This window comes from Erigeron canadensis, chromosome 1 (assembly GCF_010389155.1).
Source record: "Erigeron canadensis isolate Cc75 chromosome 1, C_canadensis_v1, whole genome shotgun sequence".
Classification (NCBI taxonomy): Eukaryota; Viridiplantae; Streptophyta; class Magnoliopsida; order Asterales; family Asteraceae; genus Erigeron; species Erigeron canadensis.
In genome coordinates this window covers 42,228,463-42,248,648 of record NC_057761.1, presented here as the reverse complement: position 1 = coordinate 42,248,648, position 20,186 = coordinate 42,228,463, and the positions used below count along the sequence as shown (strand labels likewise).

General features: G+C 30.6%; 2 protein-coding genes across 2 annotated transcripts; one reads left to right on the top strand and one right to left on the bottom strand.

Moving 5' to 3' along the window:
• Positions 1-7,349: 7,349 nt before the first annotated feature.
• Positions 7,350-8,798, top strand: LOC122585258 (transmembrane emp24 domain-containing protein p24delta9-like). Its single transcript, XM_043757375.1, has 4 exons — positions 7,350-7,710; positions 7,842-8,051; positions 8,184-8,260; positions 8,391-8,798. Exons 1-4 carry the CDS (start codon positions 7,498-7,500, stop codon positions 8,533-8,535), a joined length of 645 nt encoding a protein of 214 aa, XP_043613310.1. The 5' UTR covers positions 7,350-7,497; the 3' UTR covers positions 8,536-8,798.
• A 119-nt stretch (positions 8,799-8,917) lies between these two features.
• Positions 8,918-14,236, bottom strand: LOC122579578 (integrin-linked protein kinase 1-like). Its single transcript, XM_043751770.1, has 11 exons — positions 13,773-14,236; positions 11,472-11,546; positions 11,214-11,330; positions 11,035-11,129; positions 10,701-10,821; positions 10,480-10,559; positions 10,092-10,151; positions 9,869-9,990; positions 9,686-9,771; positions 9,483-9,598; positions 8,918-9,361 (listed from the first exon to the last, which is right to left on the bottom strand). The coding sequence occupies exons 1-11, from the start codon at positions 14,082-14,084 to the stop codon at positions 9,238-9,240; spliced, it is 1,308 nt and encodes a 435-aa protein (XP_043607705.1). The 5' UTR covers positions 14,085-14,236; the 3' UTR covers positions 8,918-9,237.
• Between the last annotated feature and the right edge of the window lie 5,950 nt (positions 14,237-20,186).

Here is a 20,186-nt window from a genome sequence, read left to right as displayed (position 1 = left end):
AATTAAGTATCGATGGCTAAAAAGTGTAAATTATTGATGAAAAATAAAAAAATGTAAATTAATGAGATTTTTTTCTATAAATAGTAATATAATAGTATATTTGGATAATGATTATTACAGTTTTTATTTTATAGCTAATCTAAATGATGACATAAGCGATAGTCAATTTGATGAAATTAAGCGATTTGATTGGCTATTAAGTCATTAGTTCAACTGTCTTATAGTATATATTAAGATTAAGATCTCTTCTCATTAATCATCTATTTGTTTAATATTTATTTAATAAGAAAATGGCCAACCTTTAATAAAAAAAAATCTTATAAAAAAAACTTTATTATTATTATTATTATTATTATTATTGTTATTATTATTATTATTATTATCATTATTATCTACACTTTTTGTTTTTCTTATCTTTTATTATATTAAAGCATAGTTGCTCTAATAATTTATCGACCAATCACAGCTCTCGATTTCTTAATGTTGACTTTTGTTTTCAATTTTGACTTTAATTTACACTTTTTTGCTTTCAATCACAAATTTACACTTTTTATCTGATAATTTTAATATAATAAACAGATATAATAATAGTTAATATATTTCCGATAGAATAATAACTAATATTTATCCAATAAAATAATAACTAATATATATCCAATTCACATTTTTTTACCCGATAATTTTAATACAATAATCAAATATAATAATAACTAATATATATCCGATAGAATAATAATTAATATTTATCCAATAAAACAATAACTAATATATATCGAATAATATGTTCTATCATATATATATATATAATTAGTTAATTAAAAATAAATTAAATTTAATGCAAATTAATTAATTAATAGTAATTGTATTATTTTAATTTTAATTTTAATATATACTAAAAAACAGTTAAACTAATGACTTATTAACCAATCATATCGCTCGATTTCATCAAATTGACTCTCGCTGATATCATCATTTAGTTTTTACATAAATTTATTTAATTAATAAAAACCAAAAAACTAAAATAATTAATTTTACAATGTTATTAAAATTGGTTTCTATCTACAAGTCTGTTTTTCACACACGAACAATTGTACATAGCAGTATCTCGAGTTAAGTCGGGAAGGGCTTTAAGGTGTTAATATGTGACAAAGATGAAAAGACAAAAAACACTACAACCAATTTCGTCCATAAAGAAGTCTTTCAAATGATGAAGGATGGTATATCCTTCCAATGTTCTTTTATTACATTAGTTTTATTTCTATTAGATTAACATTCTTGACATTTAAATTGAACACTTAGTATCCACTTATATTTTCAACTTTGAACTTATAAGCTTTTATGAGTTACATGTATTAATATCTAATATTAATAATGTCGTAAGTCTCGTGTTCAGTGTTGGACACGGGTCTAAAATCTAGTTATTTAACTAAAGTTGGAAAAAAAAAAAAAGGTAAACTGTAATCAATATCTGTATGAAGTTAATTTTCATATGTTTCTTCTTTAGCTTTCGTATTGATTAAGTTGGTGATATTGGTCATACACTTTTTGTTTCTCTTTTTATTTAACTAAAGTTGGAAAAAAAAAAAAAAGGTAAACTTGAATTAATATTTATATGGAGTTAATTTTCATATGTTTCTTCTTTAACTTTCGTATTAATTAAGTTGTGATACTGGTCATACATTTTTTGTTTTTCTTTTTAATTAACTAAAGTTGGAAAAAAAAAGGGGTAAATTGAAATCAATATTTATATGGTGTTAATTTTCACATGTTTCTTCTTTAGCTTTCGTATTCATTAAAATGTCATATTGGTCATACACTTTTTGTTTCACAATTATTATAAGATATATATCTTGAGACTACCCGTTCAATGGACGGGCCTGAGGACTAGTCTATCTATATTTATAATATAATTAAAAGAGAAGGTTGATGGTACACTTGACACCCCTGAAATCTCTTTTTAGGTCTAATACTCTCTCCTAATTACTCTAGAATTTATATTAATATTTGTTGAACAAGTCTCATTAATTTACACTTTTTTGTTTTACATCAATAATTTACACTTTTTAACCTTGAATACTTAATTTGTATTTATTTTTAGCCATCAACTTGAGAAAATTTAATCATTTAGTTAGTTTTAAAAAAATTCAACATATAAAAAGATTGTCTACAAAAAATTGTTTCAAAAAAAAAAATACAATATATGTATTTAATGTAATTTTGACTTTTCTTGACTTTTTATCTTATAAATAAATATAGACTTACACATATAAGGTTGGGGGTACACTTCGCTTGTATATTTGACATGTATTTTTATACATTACTATTCATTAAGTTAATATTATTGTGTATGTGGTCTTATATTTTGGTTACACAACCATCGGGTGTAGCAGCAAAAATATAGCCACCCGTCATAATGAAAAGTTTTTATGTAACTTTTCTTTGATATGAGTTTGTTTATTTTGTAAATTAATCAGGGTTTAATTATGTTTTTAGTTTTTGCTTATTTTTTTGTTTTTTTCCAACAGTTTATGTCTTATTGTTGTGTATGAAAAACTGTTCGGTTCGGGTTTACAGGGAAAAATAGGCTTTCTTATCACATAAGACTATCATTATCTACGGCAGAATTATTAAGTAATATCTTTAGAAGGTTATTTTATTTGGCTTATGTTATATCTCTAAAGGGTCAAATATGGTAACTTAAATGATTTAAACAAACTTATTGACAGAAACCTGGACCAGACCAACGGATCTAAGCCCATCAAGTCTTAAACCTCATTGTGAATTTAGATTGGTGTTACATATAACGATGCCCATTAATTCCATTTAGGTTAGATATTATTATGTTTTCAATTTTCTTTTTAACTATTTGATTTATATATCTTGAGACTACCCGTCCAATGAACGAAATTTATATATCTTGAGACTCCGTCCAATGGATAAGCCTGAACACTAGTATAGAGTATATAATAAGGAGAAACATATTGGTAAAAAAAATTCTCGATTTGATTCTTACCTTAAAAATTTCTACGAAACAAATAGAGGTTGGTCGGGAGGTATAAAGCTACACTATTTTACGTTTGCATCTTCCATGACTCGTGAAAATGGTTAATTTATGAAATATATATTTTGCATGACTAATAACATAACGCCCCCTCGTACCTCATATGAGTATGAGATTATGTATACTTTAATTTAATTGGGGAGTATCTACATCCACGTTATTAATCAAAAGAAAATGTAACTGAAAATTCTCAAAACAATATAATATTTAATATTTTACTACAATTAAACACTAAAAAATTAAAAAAATATATATACAACTAAAATTCATTACCAAAAAATAATTAGTGAAGTTAAGCTATATATTATTAATAAATAAATAAGCATATAGTGCATTTATCAATTTTTTAATCAAAACTCAAATATCATATCCAATTTATTAACCTATTTTAAATTGAAATTTTATCAAATACCCAATTAGACGATATTAGAAATATAAATATAAACAGTATATAAAACTTTATATACATGAAAATATAATATATACTATATAAATAAATGATTTTTTTTATAAGTTATAATATTAAAAATATAAGGAATACTATTATTATAAAGATTTGGTTAATATAATTATTAAGTGATATTCAATTAGGCTTTTTTCAAAAAAAGAATCTATCCACTTCATGAGTCATCAGAAATAATTCATGATTCATATGCTTAATAATAATAAGAAGGAATAATCAAACTTAATTCATGTATTTACCTTATTAAACTAAAATAGATAAAATTATCTGACTTATTTGTATAATAAAAGTAAAGTATACGGACTAAAAATGTTATTGACTAATTTTTTTGGTCAATGATGATGTCATCAAAGAAATCTAACGGTGAAAAATCAAAGGTAAAACTTAATCAATGGTTTACATTTTCTCAATTTAGAATTAAGGTTTTTGTTTTAATATATATTAAAGATTAAAGATTACTTCGTATAAACTAAATTATGTATGAAAAGCATAATAAATTTTTTGACACTTGATTATTTATAGGGGTATTTTATTAGAAGTAATTCAAGCAAATCAATATTAAAATAATCAGGAAGTAATACACTCTTTAATACTATAAAAAGTTAGACATTTAAAAAGGCTTGATATCGTTTCATCTATACTACTATATAAAAATTATAACCTCTATGTTGAAAGTTTACATAAATGGGACATGCGAATGGACCATAATACCCTTAATGAATTAAATCGAATGTCACCCTAAAGCGAATTTTCTTTTCTCTTCTTAACTTTTGAACAAATTTCACCCTAATAAAATTAACATTATCCATAAGCCTATTTAATTCTCAATATACTTTTAATAAAATTAATAGCCTATAACATCTATTCCTTAATTATTAAAATAACTCGCCGTCGTCGTCACCACCACTACCGGTCGTCACCAACCATCACTGCCGCGTTATACAGACATTCGTATAATTTCCAACTAATCATACCATATAATCATAAAATGTAATCGATTTTTTTTTACACTGTAGTTACCCGGGGAGTTGTAATCATACCACATAATCATAAAAATGTAATTGATTTTTTTTTCCACACTGTAGTTAATCAGGGAGTTGGTATGATTTGGTAAAAAATAAGTTTCTATTTAATGACAAACAATTGGCAACACCTCCTAAATTTGGTATGGCAATTTGGTATGCCAACCCAGTTCGAATCTGTCCTAATTAAGGGTTTTCTTTCTTATGTTTTGGATGAGCGTATAGTATTAACAAAGTCTCATCTTCAAATGTCTTTACAAGATTTGCACAATCATCTCCAAGATGAACCCTTTGACCATTGGATCAAAAGTTCAATGACAGCATGACACTAAAAATTATTGTTAATTAATTAGATATTCTGAAATTAACAAGTTAAAATTATTGTCTCTTTAATCTTTTTCAGTTTTAGTACCTAACATACAATATAAATATTGATGACTTTAAACACAAATGGTAGCTACTTCGATTATTAAATTAAGATAGCTACAAATCAATAACCTTATTTTAATGTTTGTCTATATTATGTGAGCAGCTTAAAAAATTAAGGTTTTTATATAAGCATTAAAAAGATGCCCTAATAAGGTTGCTTTAGATGCAAAAGAAGTCAAGTGACAAGGCCTGCAGTTGGAATAAATTAAATAAATTAGAAAATAAAGTATGCTAATTATGAAAACATCTGTTCACACTCTACTATTCAAACTCCGACTTAAACACCTGTTTTACATGAAAGTTTAAATTAAGAAAAATGATATATCCTCCTAAATAATAGCATAAAAATCCTCATAAGACTATAAGTTTATAACATTTGTTATTCACTAATTTTTTTTCTTAATCATGCCCCCTGCTTTTTCCACATCTCATCATCTCGTGATTAGGAGAATCTTTAGGCTACTTAGTTAGAAAGATTAATCATTTCCCTTAAATTAAATAGGAGAAATGATTAATCCTCCTAACCAAATAGTCTAATAATCCTCTTAGGAAAATGATAAATCCTCCACACAAAAAAATTAGCCTAAAAGTCCTCCTAAAACTATTAAAAAGTGACATGTGGTATCCACTCATTCTCCAACCTAATCTTGCCCCCTGATTTTGCCATATGTCTTTAAACAATAGTTAGGAGGATTTTTAGGCCATTTATTTAAGAGGATTAATCATTTCCCATCCCCCTGACTATGAGATGATGACATGTGAAAAAATCAGGGGGCAAGATTAGGAAAGATAATTAGTAGATACCACATCTCATCTTCTTAATGTATTGGGAGAGTTATTAGGCTATTTGACAGGAGGATTTATCATTTTCCATTAAATAGCCTAAAAAACCTCAAATGATTGAGCCTTCTACTTAAAAAGCCTAAAAAACCTCCTAATTATAATAGATTGTGACATTTGCCAAAAACCAAAAGATTAGATTAATAGAGAGAAGAAGTGAAGTACATTTGTCAAGTAGTTAGTGAATTAGGAGGAATTATCATTTTCCTTAAATTATATCTTTATTGTTGCAAACTATTAATTGTGATAGCAATGATACTCCATCCGTCCCATTTTAATTGTCTTATTTTGACTCGTCAAGTCTTTTTCTTTCGACTTTGACCTTACATATCTTTGTTTGTGTTATATATTAGTTGATGAAAGTTATATCAATGAAAAGTACATTTAAAACTCAATCATTTCATATATGTTATTTTAAAAGTTATATAACACAAACAATAATATATACGGTCAAAGTCGAAGGAAAAAAACTCTAAAAGTCAAAATATAACACTTAATATAGAAAGGAGGGAATATATTGCATTGACTTAAAGTCGATTGTCAAGTCTGATCGATTACATCAAGGGGTTCTAACTTCTAAGTCGATTGTCAAACTAACATTTTTGTAATCTTCTTCTGGCTTTCACTTTGGAGTTTGGATGCCTTGTGCCCTTGTACTTTGTTTTTTTATGTCAAAATAAAATTTCATACAAATTGTAATCTGGCTATTCTAAAATTTAAATATACTAATAAAAACAAATGAGGTCGACTTAAGTCAAAAACAGATAGTAAAACAAATCAGATTGGGTAAAGGAACTTTTTACTTTTCCCACACTGTAAATCATGTGGAAATCGGATAAGTTTGATATATAACTTTTTCATACGACTTAATTTGTACTTATCAAGTACTTCCTATCATAGCTCGGTGGTTGAGCACCGGCTTTAAATGTTGGAGGTTTCGAGTTCGAGACATGAAAAAGACATTTGAAGGAATTTTACATGCAGAGGGGGCAATGTTTTATCCCAATTAAATGTCGTGTCCCTGTTACGAGCAAATGATCTACACCTTTAAAAAAAAATAAAAAAAATTATACTTATCAAAATAAATAAATACTCGTAAATAAATAATCCAAAAATGCTAAGAAATGTATAAGTTGTTGAATATTACTCATATTTTAGTAGACCAAAACAAAGGGTTTCTAGCATGATACTCGTATTATTTAAGTCGACTCGTATTATTATTGGCTTTTTTTTTCTTAACGAACTGCATTACTTTATATACTTTAAATATATTAATAATGGTATATTAATATTAATAGAATTTGCATTTTTTTCCTGAAGAATTTTGTTCCACAAACGAACAACTCACTATTGAAAGCACTTGAGAGGCAACTCCTTGAAAAAGATAATTATTTTCTATAAATTTCCATACTCATTAATAACCTATTTTTAGAAACAAATATGTTACTCCATTTGTGATGATAAAATGAAATAAAGTAGAAAGTGATACCAGCACAAACTTGGCTAAAATATTGAAAACCATAGACTCTTTGTTACTCTTGTTTTATATGAAGTTTTTGAAAACTACTTGTAACAAAACAACAAGAAGAATGAACAACATCATCTTCATCATAGTTCTCCATCTCCATCACCTCGAACATAACTAAAAAAACATCTGAATTAAGATCAACAAAAACCAACCTATGGAGCTTCAAAAACTTATGTTATGTAGAGTGATAATAATTATAGGATTTGTATCCCTGATGGTCCAATCTATTCGTTTTGACATGGAATCTGGTCACACCAAATGCATTTCAGAAGATATTAAAACCAATTCCATGACAGTTGCTCACTATTCTATTGTTCATCCCATTGAAGGACAAGCCTTACCTGAATCTCACAAACTTACTTTGAGGGTATATATACATACAACCTATACTCACAATCTTTTTTAATTCTATTCATTTCTTTCAATTATAGTATGTTTTGGGACTTTTGGTTATAGAGATGTGAATTTGTTTTGCTGATATTGGTTTATGCGATGTAGGTGACATCGACGTCTGGGAATTCGTATCACTATGCTGATCATGTGCAATCAGGACAGTTTGCATTTCAGGCTGTTGAGGGTGGGGACTACATAGCTTGTTTTTTTGCTCTTGATCACCACCCGCCAGTTAAGTTTCCGGTTGAGTTTAACTGGAAATCTGGTGTGGCTGCTAAAGATTGGTCTAATGTTGTCACAAAAACTTCTGTAGATGTAAGTTCCTCATGACCTTTCGTGTGTACATTCCCCACAATCTCATCATATTAAACATAGGAGTAGCACACAAGTGAATCGAGAATAGCCATATTACTTGCTGTCAAATTTGCAAATTTGTTTGTTGTGCAGGCAATGGAATTAGCGCTAAAGAAGCTTGAAGATACCATCACTTCCATTCATGAGGAGATGTTTTATCTCCGAGACAGGTTATTCATCAATCTTTCATAGACAGTGAATCATACTATGTTCTATTCTATAAGTAGTTTTTGCAGAAGTCGTATGTCCGTTGGCCAACAAATGAGTAACAGAACGCTATCTTCTGTATGCTTGTTACAGGGAACAAGAAATGCAACACCTTAACAGCAAGACAAACTCAAGAATGGCATGGTTGAGTTTTCTTTCGCTATTCATCTGCTTGTCCGTGGCAGGTTTGCAAGTATGGCACTTAAAGTCATTCTTTGAAAAGAAGAAGCTAATTTAAGGATGGTATGGGCAAGGTTTCTTGAAGTTTATATCACTTGCATAGCCAAAAGTAACAGGAAAAAAAATGTGCATCAGCTGGTCTTTATGTAACTCTTGGTAACCATGTTTTCCATTTCGATGAAGACTATGAGATATATAGTTGTTGATTACAATATCTGACTTGTAATATCACATAATGATATTGATTTCTTTGAACCGTAGAAAGAAAGTGTCTCCACGAAGAACATTTGCATTTATTTATGAATAAAAAAGTTTGTCACAGACGAAAAATGTCTATGAAAGCATGCATATTATGTCATAAAGTTGGCTAATTACTCATTTGCGCAATGAGGTTCGCAGTCCTATTTTCTAATAAACATGTGGTTAAACTAACAAAAAAATAAAATAAACAAGCATCACATTTTACAAAGATCCAAGTAATATTATTATCTTTCATGAAAAACAGTTTAACAAAAAATTTACAAGAAAAGAAACACGTATAAGAACTAAGTCAAGATTTCATTATTTGAATCCAGAAAGAGTCAGATTTCTTGAAGTTCCTTAATCCTCACCTGAAAACTGTTGCTTAAAAAAGAGAAGAGAAGCGGGTGGTGTAAAACTGGCTACAGTTGTTGCTTATCGTTATAAGTGTTAACTATCTGTGTTCATCTTATGATTTGGGCTTTAATATGTTCACAAAAGGATGCGGGGCAACGATTAGTTACGTAAAAATATGCCAATGGTGATCTGGGGGTATTGATTCCTTAATTTTTTCAAGCTTCTTTAGAATTTCCAAGAAGGAAGGTCTCTTGTTCATATCTGCAGCCCAGCAGCTCTCCGTTAACCTACCAAATGAAACACAAACAAATCAGCATAATATAAATAGTACATATTCAGAGGTTTAGACATTATAGTAATAGTCAAACATGTCTGCCAAACTATATGTGGTGTGATTATAAGACTTACTCTTTCAGTTCCGGCGTGTAACCTTTTGATCTAAAATGAGGCCTGTGTCCTTCTGCCACACATTTTGCTGCCTCGTAAGCTTCATAATGGGATAATGGTGGCTCACCTTCAAGCATCTGTAACGTAGTATAAAACATAATGGTCAAGAGATCTATTAATTCTCTTTAGTACTTTATTTCAACTCTTGTTCCAGCAGAAATTACCTCGTATAATATCATGGAAAAAGAAAACACATCAACCTTTTTGTCATATTTACGGTGCTTAAACACTTCAGGAGCCATGTAACGATCTGTTTTGTTACCATGAGAAGAGAAGAAAAAATTATAGAGATGTAATATGGCAAACTACTAAGTGGGTAAACAAATAATATAGGATATGAAACATACAGCTGCCAGTCTCGCCGGTCATTTTGTATATATCATGAGAATTCTGAACCCTGATAAGCTTGCTAAGTCCAAAATCTCCAACTTTTAAATGATCAGCATTGGAGTTGACTAAGAGAACATTCCTGAAAAGAGTCAAAACCATGTAAACCATGTCAGGAATGTCAGGAAACACAAAATGTGTGCACAGATCAAATCAGTATATTGGATGATGTGTATAACAAACCTTGGTTTAAGGTCTCGATGAATGACGACATTAGGCTCATTGTGAAGATAAGCCATGCCTCTGCAAACACAAAAGGTCATTATCTCACAGAAGACGGGTATCATAACTATGTACTTTTTGGTATGGGTTGTGTTGGGTTGACCTGAATCACTTGTTCAAAAAGAACTTCAATGTTAATTATCAATACTTACCATGAAAAATATGATTTTGAATATTATATTATGTCACGTATAATCTTTCTTGTATAAAATACACATTGGGTTACTTTTGAACCCTTTTTTTAAGCTACGTATTTGTACCCCAGAGATAAAACATAACCCAAATTGACCAATTGGTAAGTAAATGAGTTGGAACTGCCACCACACTTATTCGGTAATACAAGAAATACCTGGCAATGTCTAAAGCAAAGTTTACGGCTGTTGCTGGACTCAATGCACCCTTCTCTTTCAGGCACTGGTGAAGATCACCCTGCATCCACATTGATGGTCAGATATTAAGAAAATAAAATTATTTGCTTTTTTTTCTTCTAATCTTTTCTTATGTGGTGTGTATATGATGTGGAAGATAGACAGTTCTATAGGAATAGTAGCAGATCTTTTCATCAATTACCCCTCGTAGATACTCAGTTATCAGCATTAACGGCTTCTTATCAGTAACGGCTCCAAGAAATTGCACTATATTAGGGTGGCGAAGTTTGACCAGCAAATTCACCTCATGCCTGAAGTCCTGGCTGGGTTGTTTAAGACAAACAAACATTACTAAATATATCCATTATGGTAGAAAAGGTCGTCGTAAAAAACATCACTTGTAATACTCCATTAGTTTGCTAGTTGACATGACAATAAATTACATAGATTAGCGTATTACCCAAAATTACCTCATCTACAAGTTGATGAATATTCCTCTATTTTACAAAGACACTGGTTAAGCATAATAAACTCACATCACCAATTTGTCATCTGAGAGACTTGGAAGTATACGCTTGACAGCTACAGGTGTTCCGCGCCAGCATGCTCTTACAATCTCACCAAAGGACCCCTACTACCAGAAATCGTTACTATCAATAATGTCAATAAATAGAAATGAGCAAGAGTTACCAGATTCAAGCAAACACAACCAGACCTTGCCTATCAAGTGGGAATTTGTGAAGTCCAGCTCTGCAGGCTCAATTTCCCAGTCACACTTATTTGGAAGTGGTGGTGGCACAGGCCTTGGTTCAAAATGGCTTCCATTCTGGCCCTGCACAATACGTTCCAGAATTTTGAAGCTTTAATAAGCATGCAGACCACCTTAAGAAAGTGTATGAAATAAGAAACATATGACAGACCAATAGATCAAGTATAAATTTCAAAAGACATAAAAGTGTGGTGTTGAGCTTACATATGACAGACCACCATACGACTTTAGTAACTCAATCATGTTATGTTTTTTAGCTCCTTCAGCATCAGCAAGAGGCTGTAATAAGCAATATCAAGTAGTGTGAGTTGATTGAACTAGATGAAAGCTCATTATCAGACAAATAAACTCAGCAATCAAGGATCTACGACAAGTACATAAATCAAGAAGAAAATTAATACTATCCTAGAACCAAGTGTGTGGATTCTAATCATACACCGATACAGTATATAAATCTGATTTGTAAACTCAGTGGATGTCTGGATGATATCAAAAAATGCACTATCACTTTGACATAGGAAGAACAATAATGATAGACACAAGCACAAAGTTCAATAGAAAACCTCAAGAAAAACTTCACTCCCAACAATATAAACATTGTTTGAGAAGGTTAAAGGTATAACGTTTTCAGTGCCTGCAACAAGTTTTCCAACTGGTAAACACAGCATGGCTGTCTAATTTTTAAAAGTAATAGCAACCAAATGCTAGCATTGCATTTCCATGATAAACCTATCTGCAGATACACTAATCCAAAGTAGTGGGATTACATATCTCCAGAATAAATTTGATATGTTTAATGTTTATAAGAGACTTGCGAGAAACTTGAGTACACTGTATCTAAAACTAACTACAGTTTCTATGATTCCAAGTCAAGCCTGTTAGATAACCTCTATTGAAATATATATATATATATATAGGGGAAAGATAAAATGAGTCCACCTAAAAAAAGTCCATGTAACTTACACATGTGTAAGTTAACTCCGACCACCACCATGATTTTCCGGCCACCGCATCGCCGGAAAATCATGTGTAAGATGTGTAACTTACACATGTTTAAGTAACTTACACATGATTTTCCGGTGGGCCCGTCGCCGGAAAGTCTTAGTGTTTTTACAAAAAAGTCTTGTATATCGTAGTAGATGATGATGATGGTGTGTAAGTTACGAAAATCAATGGACTTTTTTTAGGTGGACTCATTTTATCTTACCCCTATATATATATATATATATAAACAGAATCAACATTTAACTTATAACACTATACAGTGCCATGTATATGATAAAATAGAAGCAGCATGTGTTTATACCAAATTATATATAGTGAGCACCTTCAATTTTCAATTTAACTTCATTTAACTAGATAAATAGTAACAAATAGGTAAGTGATTTGAATAGGCACGAAATAGGTATTCGAGCACTCGGGCATAACAATGGTAATCTTGCTTTGCTTGCAGGAGTGCAGGACCATATACAATTATTTTATAACTTCTTATTTGTTTCAGGCTCCAGTTAGCACTTATAAAGTAAAAGATGTACTAATTTTTCTAAAATTCAGAAAATTGTGTCATCCACATTTGTGGACACTCAGTCTATGTCTAGATGATATCAAAGAAAGCACCATGACGTTGACATACAGAAAATCCAGAAGGCATCGTATAATCCAGCATTTCCAAAATCCAAACCCATATAAGATTTGATAAAAAATAAAAAGAAGAAAAGGTCCTCACAATTTTTAGTGTCTGTATGTACCTATATATTCTCCAGCCACAAAATACTTGCCTAAAAGTATTAGTAATCTACAACTGCTTTGATATGAGTTCACGATGAATATTCTTGCAGACACACTCATCCAAAAGAGTGATTTTCCATAGAGACTTGAACAAGTATGAGTTAAATAATTTCATTGTTTAAAAGAGGCTTGCAATGCACCTTAAACAGCTACACCTTAACTATAGTTTCTATCAACATTTAGCTATCATTACTTATTAATAGGGTTGACTGCACTAAAATGTATCTAACCTGTCACGTTTAAAAGATATAATACACACAATAACAATACATGATATATGTTGATCCACCTAGCCGTAAAAGCATCCGAAGTGCGTGTGGTCAAGGCATGATCCACACCATTCTCGGTATGATCAACAGCGTGAAGGACACCACAATTTGCTTAAGTACGTGTCGTCTTTCTATAACTGTTATGTTAAATATCAGTGTTCCGCTACATGTAAAAAGAGGCTCGACCGCAATGACAGTTGCTGACGTGGCAGTGTGATCACTGAAGGTTCAATTTCATCATAACTAAATTTCGAGTATCTCCTATTTTCACATAAATAACTTATTTCAACATTTTAACTATTTCAATTATATATATAAACTAAAATTATTATATACATTATTATACAGATATGTATGGATTATCAGTGCAAAATAACACTAAATATACAAAACTATAGATACAGATACAGTTATATATATAGGTATACAATATATAAAAAAAAATTACCGTGTTTTTCCAACGATCCTGAGCATTAACATCGGCGCCATGCTCAATCAAGCATTTAGCAACATCGATCCATCCGTGAAGCGAAGCAACATGAAGCGGTGTTCTATTATCATAATCACGTGCTTGAACTAACGACCGATCTTCTTCTAATAGCTTTCTCACCGCATTTGTATCGTTCTGGTGAGCGTGCCATAGAATTAACGATGTCCGGCTTACTTTCGCTTTGTCTCTCTTCTTTCCGGTCTCCGCCGCTGCCGGTGGTGGCTGTGCGTCTCCGGCGGAATGGCCTGAGCTTCCCTCGCTTCCGCTCATTCAGGCTTTGTTTGTTTAGATCGGAGATTGATTGATATTTTATTAATTTTTAATTTATTTGATTTTTTATGTTTTTGTTTTCAAGAATCAAGAAGTGGGCAAGGTGAATTTAGATATTGATGATTTTTGTATTTTTAACGCTGTTGAGTGACGAGCACTATTTATGACACCGCGAATAATTGAAAAACAGTATATATAAGTACGAGTACATAACTTTAATTTTGCTAAATATTATCATGAGGCTAATTAATGGGAAATGATATTTAATGTACCACACATGTGTAATACTGGCTTGTACAATCAGCTGTAAAATTTGTTATTTGTGATATATTAATCAAAAACAATGGTACGAATATCACTTCTCCTAATTAATAGTTGGGTTTTGATCGTTAAGTTGGGAGTAAGTGGTCACCTATCTTCCCCTATCAGTAACCAATTAAAACTTTCCACTTCAATTTTTCTCAATCTTCCCCCATCTTTCCCCAATCACTGGCGGCATTTTTCCCCATCTTCCCTCAATTTCCACCTCATCATTCCTTTTTTTATTTATTTTTAATATTATTTCATTTATTTTTCATATACTTTTAATACCTATATTATTTAAAAAACTATATAAAATCAAACATATATATATATATATATATAAATAAAAAGATAATCAATAATAAGGTAAAATAAAACTACAAGGGCTGAAATGTAACCAACACAAATATAAATATAGTTTTAAATTTTGTAGAACATGAAACTACAGGGTCTAAAAACGTAAATATCTATAATAATTATATTAAAAAAAGCACTCATTTGGGTCGTCTTCTTCTTCTTGAATATACAGAGGATACATGCCATTTTTTTATCCAAGCTTTTTTTTTTACAATAATTTCAAACGGTCAGTGGGGCCCTCACGTTTTTTACCAACCAATCAATCAACTCTCTCTCTTCCTCCCTTCTCTCTCTCCTTCTTCCCCCCATCGGTGAACAACACCGATTTTCACTTTCTCTCTCCCTTGGCAAACCACCGGCGGCGGTGTGCCCGCGCGCGGCCGCCATCGGGGAAGCCTTTTACCGCAATCACTCCCTCTCCTCTAATGCACATAAAAGGTTGTATATTTTAACATAAAAATCAAGTTTTTAGTGTTATGATTAGTAAAATCCTTAATGGTTTATATACTCAATTTTGTTTATCTAAAATGTATACTTTTTGCTTAAAATTCCATATTATCTCTATTCCCTTGTAAAAGAAACTTACCCCTTTCCTAAAATTTAAAAATTTGATATGTCTAATTTATCATTCATTTTAATATATCCTTATTTTTATTTTATAAATTGTGACTAAAATACCCTTAAAAAAAATTCAGTTTCTATGTCTCCCTCACGCAGAAACACATAATAATAATCTAATCACGATTCGTCCCCTCCTCCCCCCTTTCACATCTCTGGCCGCAATAAAATTCACTTTTACGTTAATGACCACACCGTCAACGCCGTCGTTACTGCCGCTGCATCATGCGGACACCAATGTAGTTATCTTTTATCAATTTGCACTTCAGTGTAATTTAAATCTCCAACTATCTATGATTGTCCCATCTTTATTCAGTAACTTAAAAGTTAAGATCGAGATTCCCTGTGGCGACATTCATAAATGGAGACTATCTAATAAATTAAATCACCATTTTTTTTTTAAACTTTTAATCTTTAAAAAATTAAAAATATTCATTCCCTTTATTCATTAATTTAAACATCTCTACCTAATATACCAATAATATCCTTAATACAATAATTTACAATATAAATCCCTCGACTCCTAATATAACTGCACTACTACATTTAACATCAGTTACTTTTACATCTATCACTATCGTCGTTCCCCTGCCACCCCCACCGTCACCACCACCACCCCCGCCACCCATCGCTTCGATAACCATCCCCACTGCCATCATATTGCGCGAACATAAGTCTAATTTGATTATATTTATATTGTGTTATTTATGATAGTAATCTTTTATTTGTAGTTTAGATTAGATGAGACAATTAATTAAGGATTTAACTTCTATTAAAGCTATTTGGAGATGAGACATTAATAATACTATATTTATCAAGATATAAAGACACAAATTTTTTAAGGCACTATCATGATTCGAACTCGGATTGACACATCAATTTTAGGGTCAGTTTTTATATTTTCTTTTTTAAAAAAAATAATCTTAACTTTGTGTTAACTATGTGAGTTTCCTTGACCTTTAGTTTTAGTAATTAAAAAGGAAATAAAAGATAATACATGTCTTATGCGAGACGGCCGACATCGAAAATAGCGTATGGCTAATTTGTTAACGAAAAGATAATGATAAATAATAATCAAGTGGTCATAAAATGCTTCAATACTGTTGTCTATTTATAGTAAGTAAATGACCAATGTGATTTCAAAATAATCAAGTGGTCATAAAATGCTTCAATACTGTTCTATATTTACTAGACCGATGCCTGCGCGATGCGGTGGTGGATGGTCACAGTGGCGGTATGATGGTGGCTACTGGTGCTAATGGCGGCGAGAGGTGTAGGGTATTGATATAAAGGGGATAATGTAATTATTTTAGGAGTTAAAAAATAAATATTTTAAATTCATTATTAAAAACATTTTAAAGTCTTAATTTTAAGACTACCATAAATAAAGAAAAACCCAAAATGTTTTATAAGATAGTAAAGATAGTAAGTAAATGGCCAATGTTATTTTATGAAAATAAACTAAAGGTTACCCGCGTAATGCAACGTTGTGACAATGACGGATGGTGGTAGCAATAACTGTAGCGGCGTAGTTATTAATGTTGTATCATTAATTAATGTAAAAGGAGATAGTGTGATTATTTTATACGTTAAAGGACATATGTTATAATAGTTTCATTAAGGATACTATAGGTATTTTAGGTAAAAATATTTAAATTTATGAATAAATGGGAGAAACGAGTTTGAGTAGATAGGGGTTGAAAATATTTTTGGGGTATTTTGAGTAAATGTAGTGTGTAGGTTGAGAAAGTATTAGCCAATGTGGTTGGTGACCCATTGGTAAGGTCTTTGCCCTTTGAGGATTTATCTGGGTTCGAGTCTCACTTCTCACATTTGTGAAGGTGGATTAATAGGGATTTTTCGAGAGTCTTGCTTTCATCATAGACATGCCTGTAATTCAGAAGTAGGAGTAGATTAGCATGCCTATCTAAAAAAAAAGCTTGGGAAAGTATTAAAAGTTAAGGGTATTTTAGGTTGTTTTTAAAGATAACAAGCTTAAAAAGGAAAGGAAGTTTTTTGTTTTATAAACGAATAAAAAGTACGAGTAATTTTGTTTATAAATAAACAATAAGAGAAATACATGGGCCATAGCCCATGCATTAGCATTTTTTTTAAAAAAAGAACGGAAGTTCTATTAGTAAGTATCTAGCAAGGTGCTAGAAACAAACAGTACATATACATATGAATCTAGTATCTACAACAAACAATAAAATCTTGATTCATCCCGAAACATTACCTGCGAGGATTACAAAAAGAGTGAGAAAAAACTCATGCCAATTACGGTGACCCAAAACACGAGAAAAAAAACTCCTACCTATTAGTAAATCTTTTTTCTAAGTTTTAAAGGGACAAAACTTGGGGCCAAAGGATTAGGTTTTGAGATTTGTTTCCTAGTCCTAGTCCTAGTTTAAATTTAATAAGGTAGCTTGTCCTAGTTTGAGTCTAATAGGTAGTTTGTGTTGGAATAAGCATGATTGTTATTGATTCTGGGTTCCCATAACAAGGTGATTGGGTAATAATGAGATGAGTAATTCGACTGTAACTTGATGCACGAATTTAGAGAGCAGAGACACAAGAAAATTAGGGTATTATGTGTGTGATTAGATTTTTCCTTAACTTAGGGTTAATGACTCTCTGTATATAAGGAGAGTATTTATACTTTAAACCCCTTTGGTGTTTAATGTGTGCACCATTAGTCATTTTAGTTACAATCACCTAATGAAAAGCCCTATACTACATCTTTAAGAGTAAATAAGCCAATTATATATTTACTAGATATAGAGATTTCAGTTATCGTCAATTATCATATCAGAAATGATACATGATCAATGACGGTCACACTAATGTGGTTCCAATAGTTTGTTGCCTAAATATACAAAGGTAATGTATTTAGTTTACTCATTCGAATTAATAACAAGCCAAGTTTAGATTTAAATTGTCTGTTTATCTCTTTTACCACCCATAAGAACGAGCCGCCGGTTTCACTGCGTGGTATTTTTGAAGTAATCCCAACCATGTTTCGAAGATCAACTTAGCTAAAGGCATAAGCCCAGCAAAGACTAACAAAGATACAGGAGGCAAAGAAACACGAGCCAAGCTAAACCAATCTAAAAGGATTCTCGTTCCACTCATGCCAAGTCAAACCATTTTTTTGTACCGATCATGAACCCCAACATAAGCTTTGCGTAAATAATATTGAAACAATGCATCAAGAACGGTATAATGTGCTGCAAACGAGTTAAGCAAAGCTAAGCTTTTTTTTTTTTATCTTTTTTTTAACAATGATTTTTTAAATTTTTTTAACGACTTAGTAGTTAGTATTCAAGACACCACGCTATCGAGAAGTTTTCATAGCACATGCTCAAGAACTAAGAGTGTATAACTTAGACCTGAAAAGTTTGAATATTTATATAATAATTATCATAAATGATTATCAAACGTATTTCAGATATACTTACAAACTATACCGATAACAAAAATCATGTCATCTCAAATATATCTCTTATTTAAATAAAGGAAGGAAAGTTATGGGCTGAAAAACTTGAATCGATCGAGCCCTTAAGATCATACTTGATCAGACTCGTATCTATTCCAAGTTTGATTTAAGCTTGAGTTTGAGCCCATTTGACCGACTGTGATTAACTCATTGTGTAGTATCAGGCAATGAACACACATAATCAATTATACTTTGCAAACAAATACTTGCTGATTTGCTTAATATAATGTATTATGTGTTCTATAGAAGAGTAGAAGACTACTTTCATAAGAATTTTATTCATCGAATGGATATACTACAAACACCTCAATCTCGTTATCTCATGAACTTGTACATCAATTGCTTAGATAAAAGTAAAGGTAAGCACAATGAGAGAAAAAAAAATGCACAACACATGAGAATTGATAAAATAAGTCTATTTTTAAATATAAATTTTAAGTCTATTTATCGTTACTCGATAACAAAATATGTCTTAGGGGCCGTTCTTTTTTTTAGTCATTAAGTGCTGAATGTATCTTAATATATACTATAAGACAGTTGAACTAATGATTAATTAACCAATCACATCGTTCGATTTCATCAAATTAACTTTTGATGATGTCATCATTTAGATAAACTACAAACTAAAAACCCTAATAATCATTATCCAAATATATTATTATATTAATATTTATATTAATTTGTAGAAAAAGTCTCATTAATTTACACTTTTTTGTTTTCCATCAATAATTTACATTTTTTAGCCCTGAATATTTAATTTATATTTATTTTTTGCCATCAACTTGAGAGAAATTTTTAAAATTTACAATCATTTAATTAAATAAAAAAATATTTAGCATATGAAAAAAATTATTTGTGATCCTGCGCCATCAATATATCTAAGTTAATAATGACAGTGACGAACCTATGATTATTGTACTACAACTTGCAAAATATAACACTTAAAACTGTGTTTCTTTGAAATTATAAGTTTTTATGACTTAAATGTATGAAGATCTAATATTGATAATATTGTAAATCCCGTGTCCAGTGTTGGACACGGGGCTAAAATCTAGTTAAGTAACTGAATGTATAAATAATGTCTGAATGTATTAAGTAAAAAATAGGTAATTGACAGTTATTTTTGTTTATTAAGTCAAAATTTTAAAAAAAAACATAAAATTTGACTGAATGCATAAATGGTGAAGATCGAACTCTTACAACATATTATGGGGTGAAAGGATATTTATGAATTTATAAAGTTCTTGAAATCATTCAATGTTCAAGTCTCATCTTCTTGTCGTTAATAATCTTCATTCGTGACATGATCAAATCGCACGTCACAATCA

Coding starts and splice junctions, on each gene's coding strand:
- LOC122585258 (XM_043757375.1), top strand. CDS start 7,498: ATGGAGCTTCAAAAACTTATGTTATGTAGAGTGATAATAATTATAGGA. Junction 8,052..8,183: donor TCACAAAAACTTCTGTAGAT/GTAAGTTCCTCA, acceptor TTTGTTGTGCAG/GCAATGGAATTAGCGCTAAA. Junction 8,261..8,390: donor ATGTTTTATCTCCGAGACAG/GTTATTCATCAA, acceptor TGCTTGTTACAG/GGAACAAGAAATGCAACACC.
- LOC122579578 (XM_043751770.1), bottom strand. CDS start 14,084: ATGAGCGGAAGCGAGGGAAGCTCAGGCCATTCCGCCGGAGACGCACAG. Junction 11,130..11,213: donor ATTCCCACTTGATAGGCAAG/GTCTGGTTGTGT, acceptor TTCTGGTAGTAG/GGGTCCTTTGGTGAGATTGT. Junction 9,362..9,482: donor TACACGCCGGAACTGAAAGA/GTAAGTCTTATA, acceptor TTCATTTGGTAG/GTTAACGGAGAGCTGCTGGG.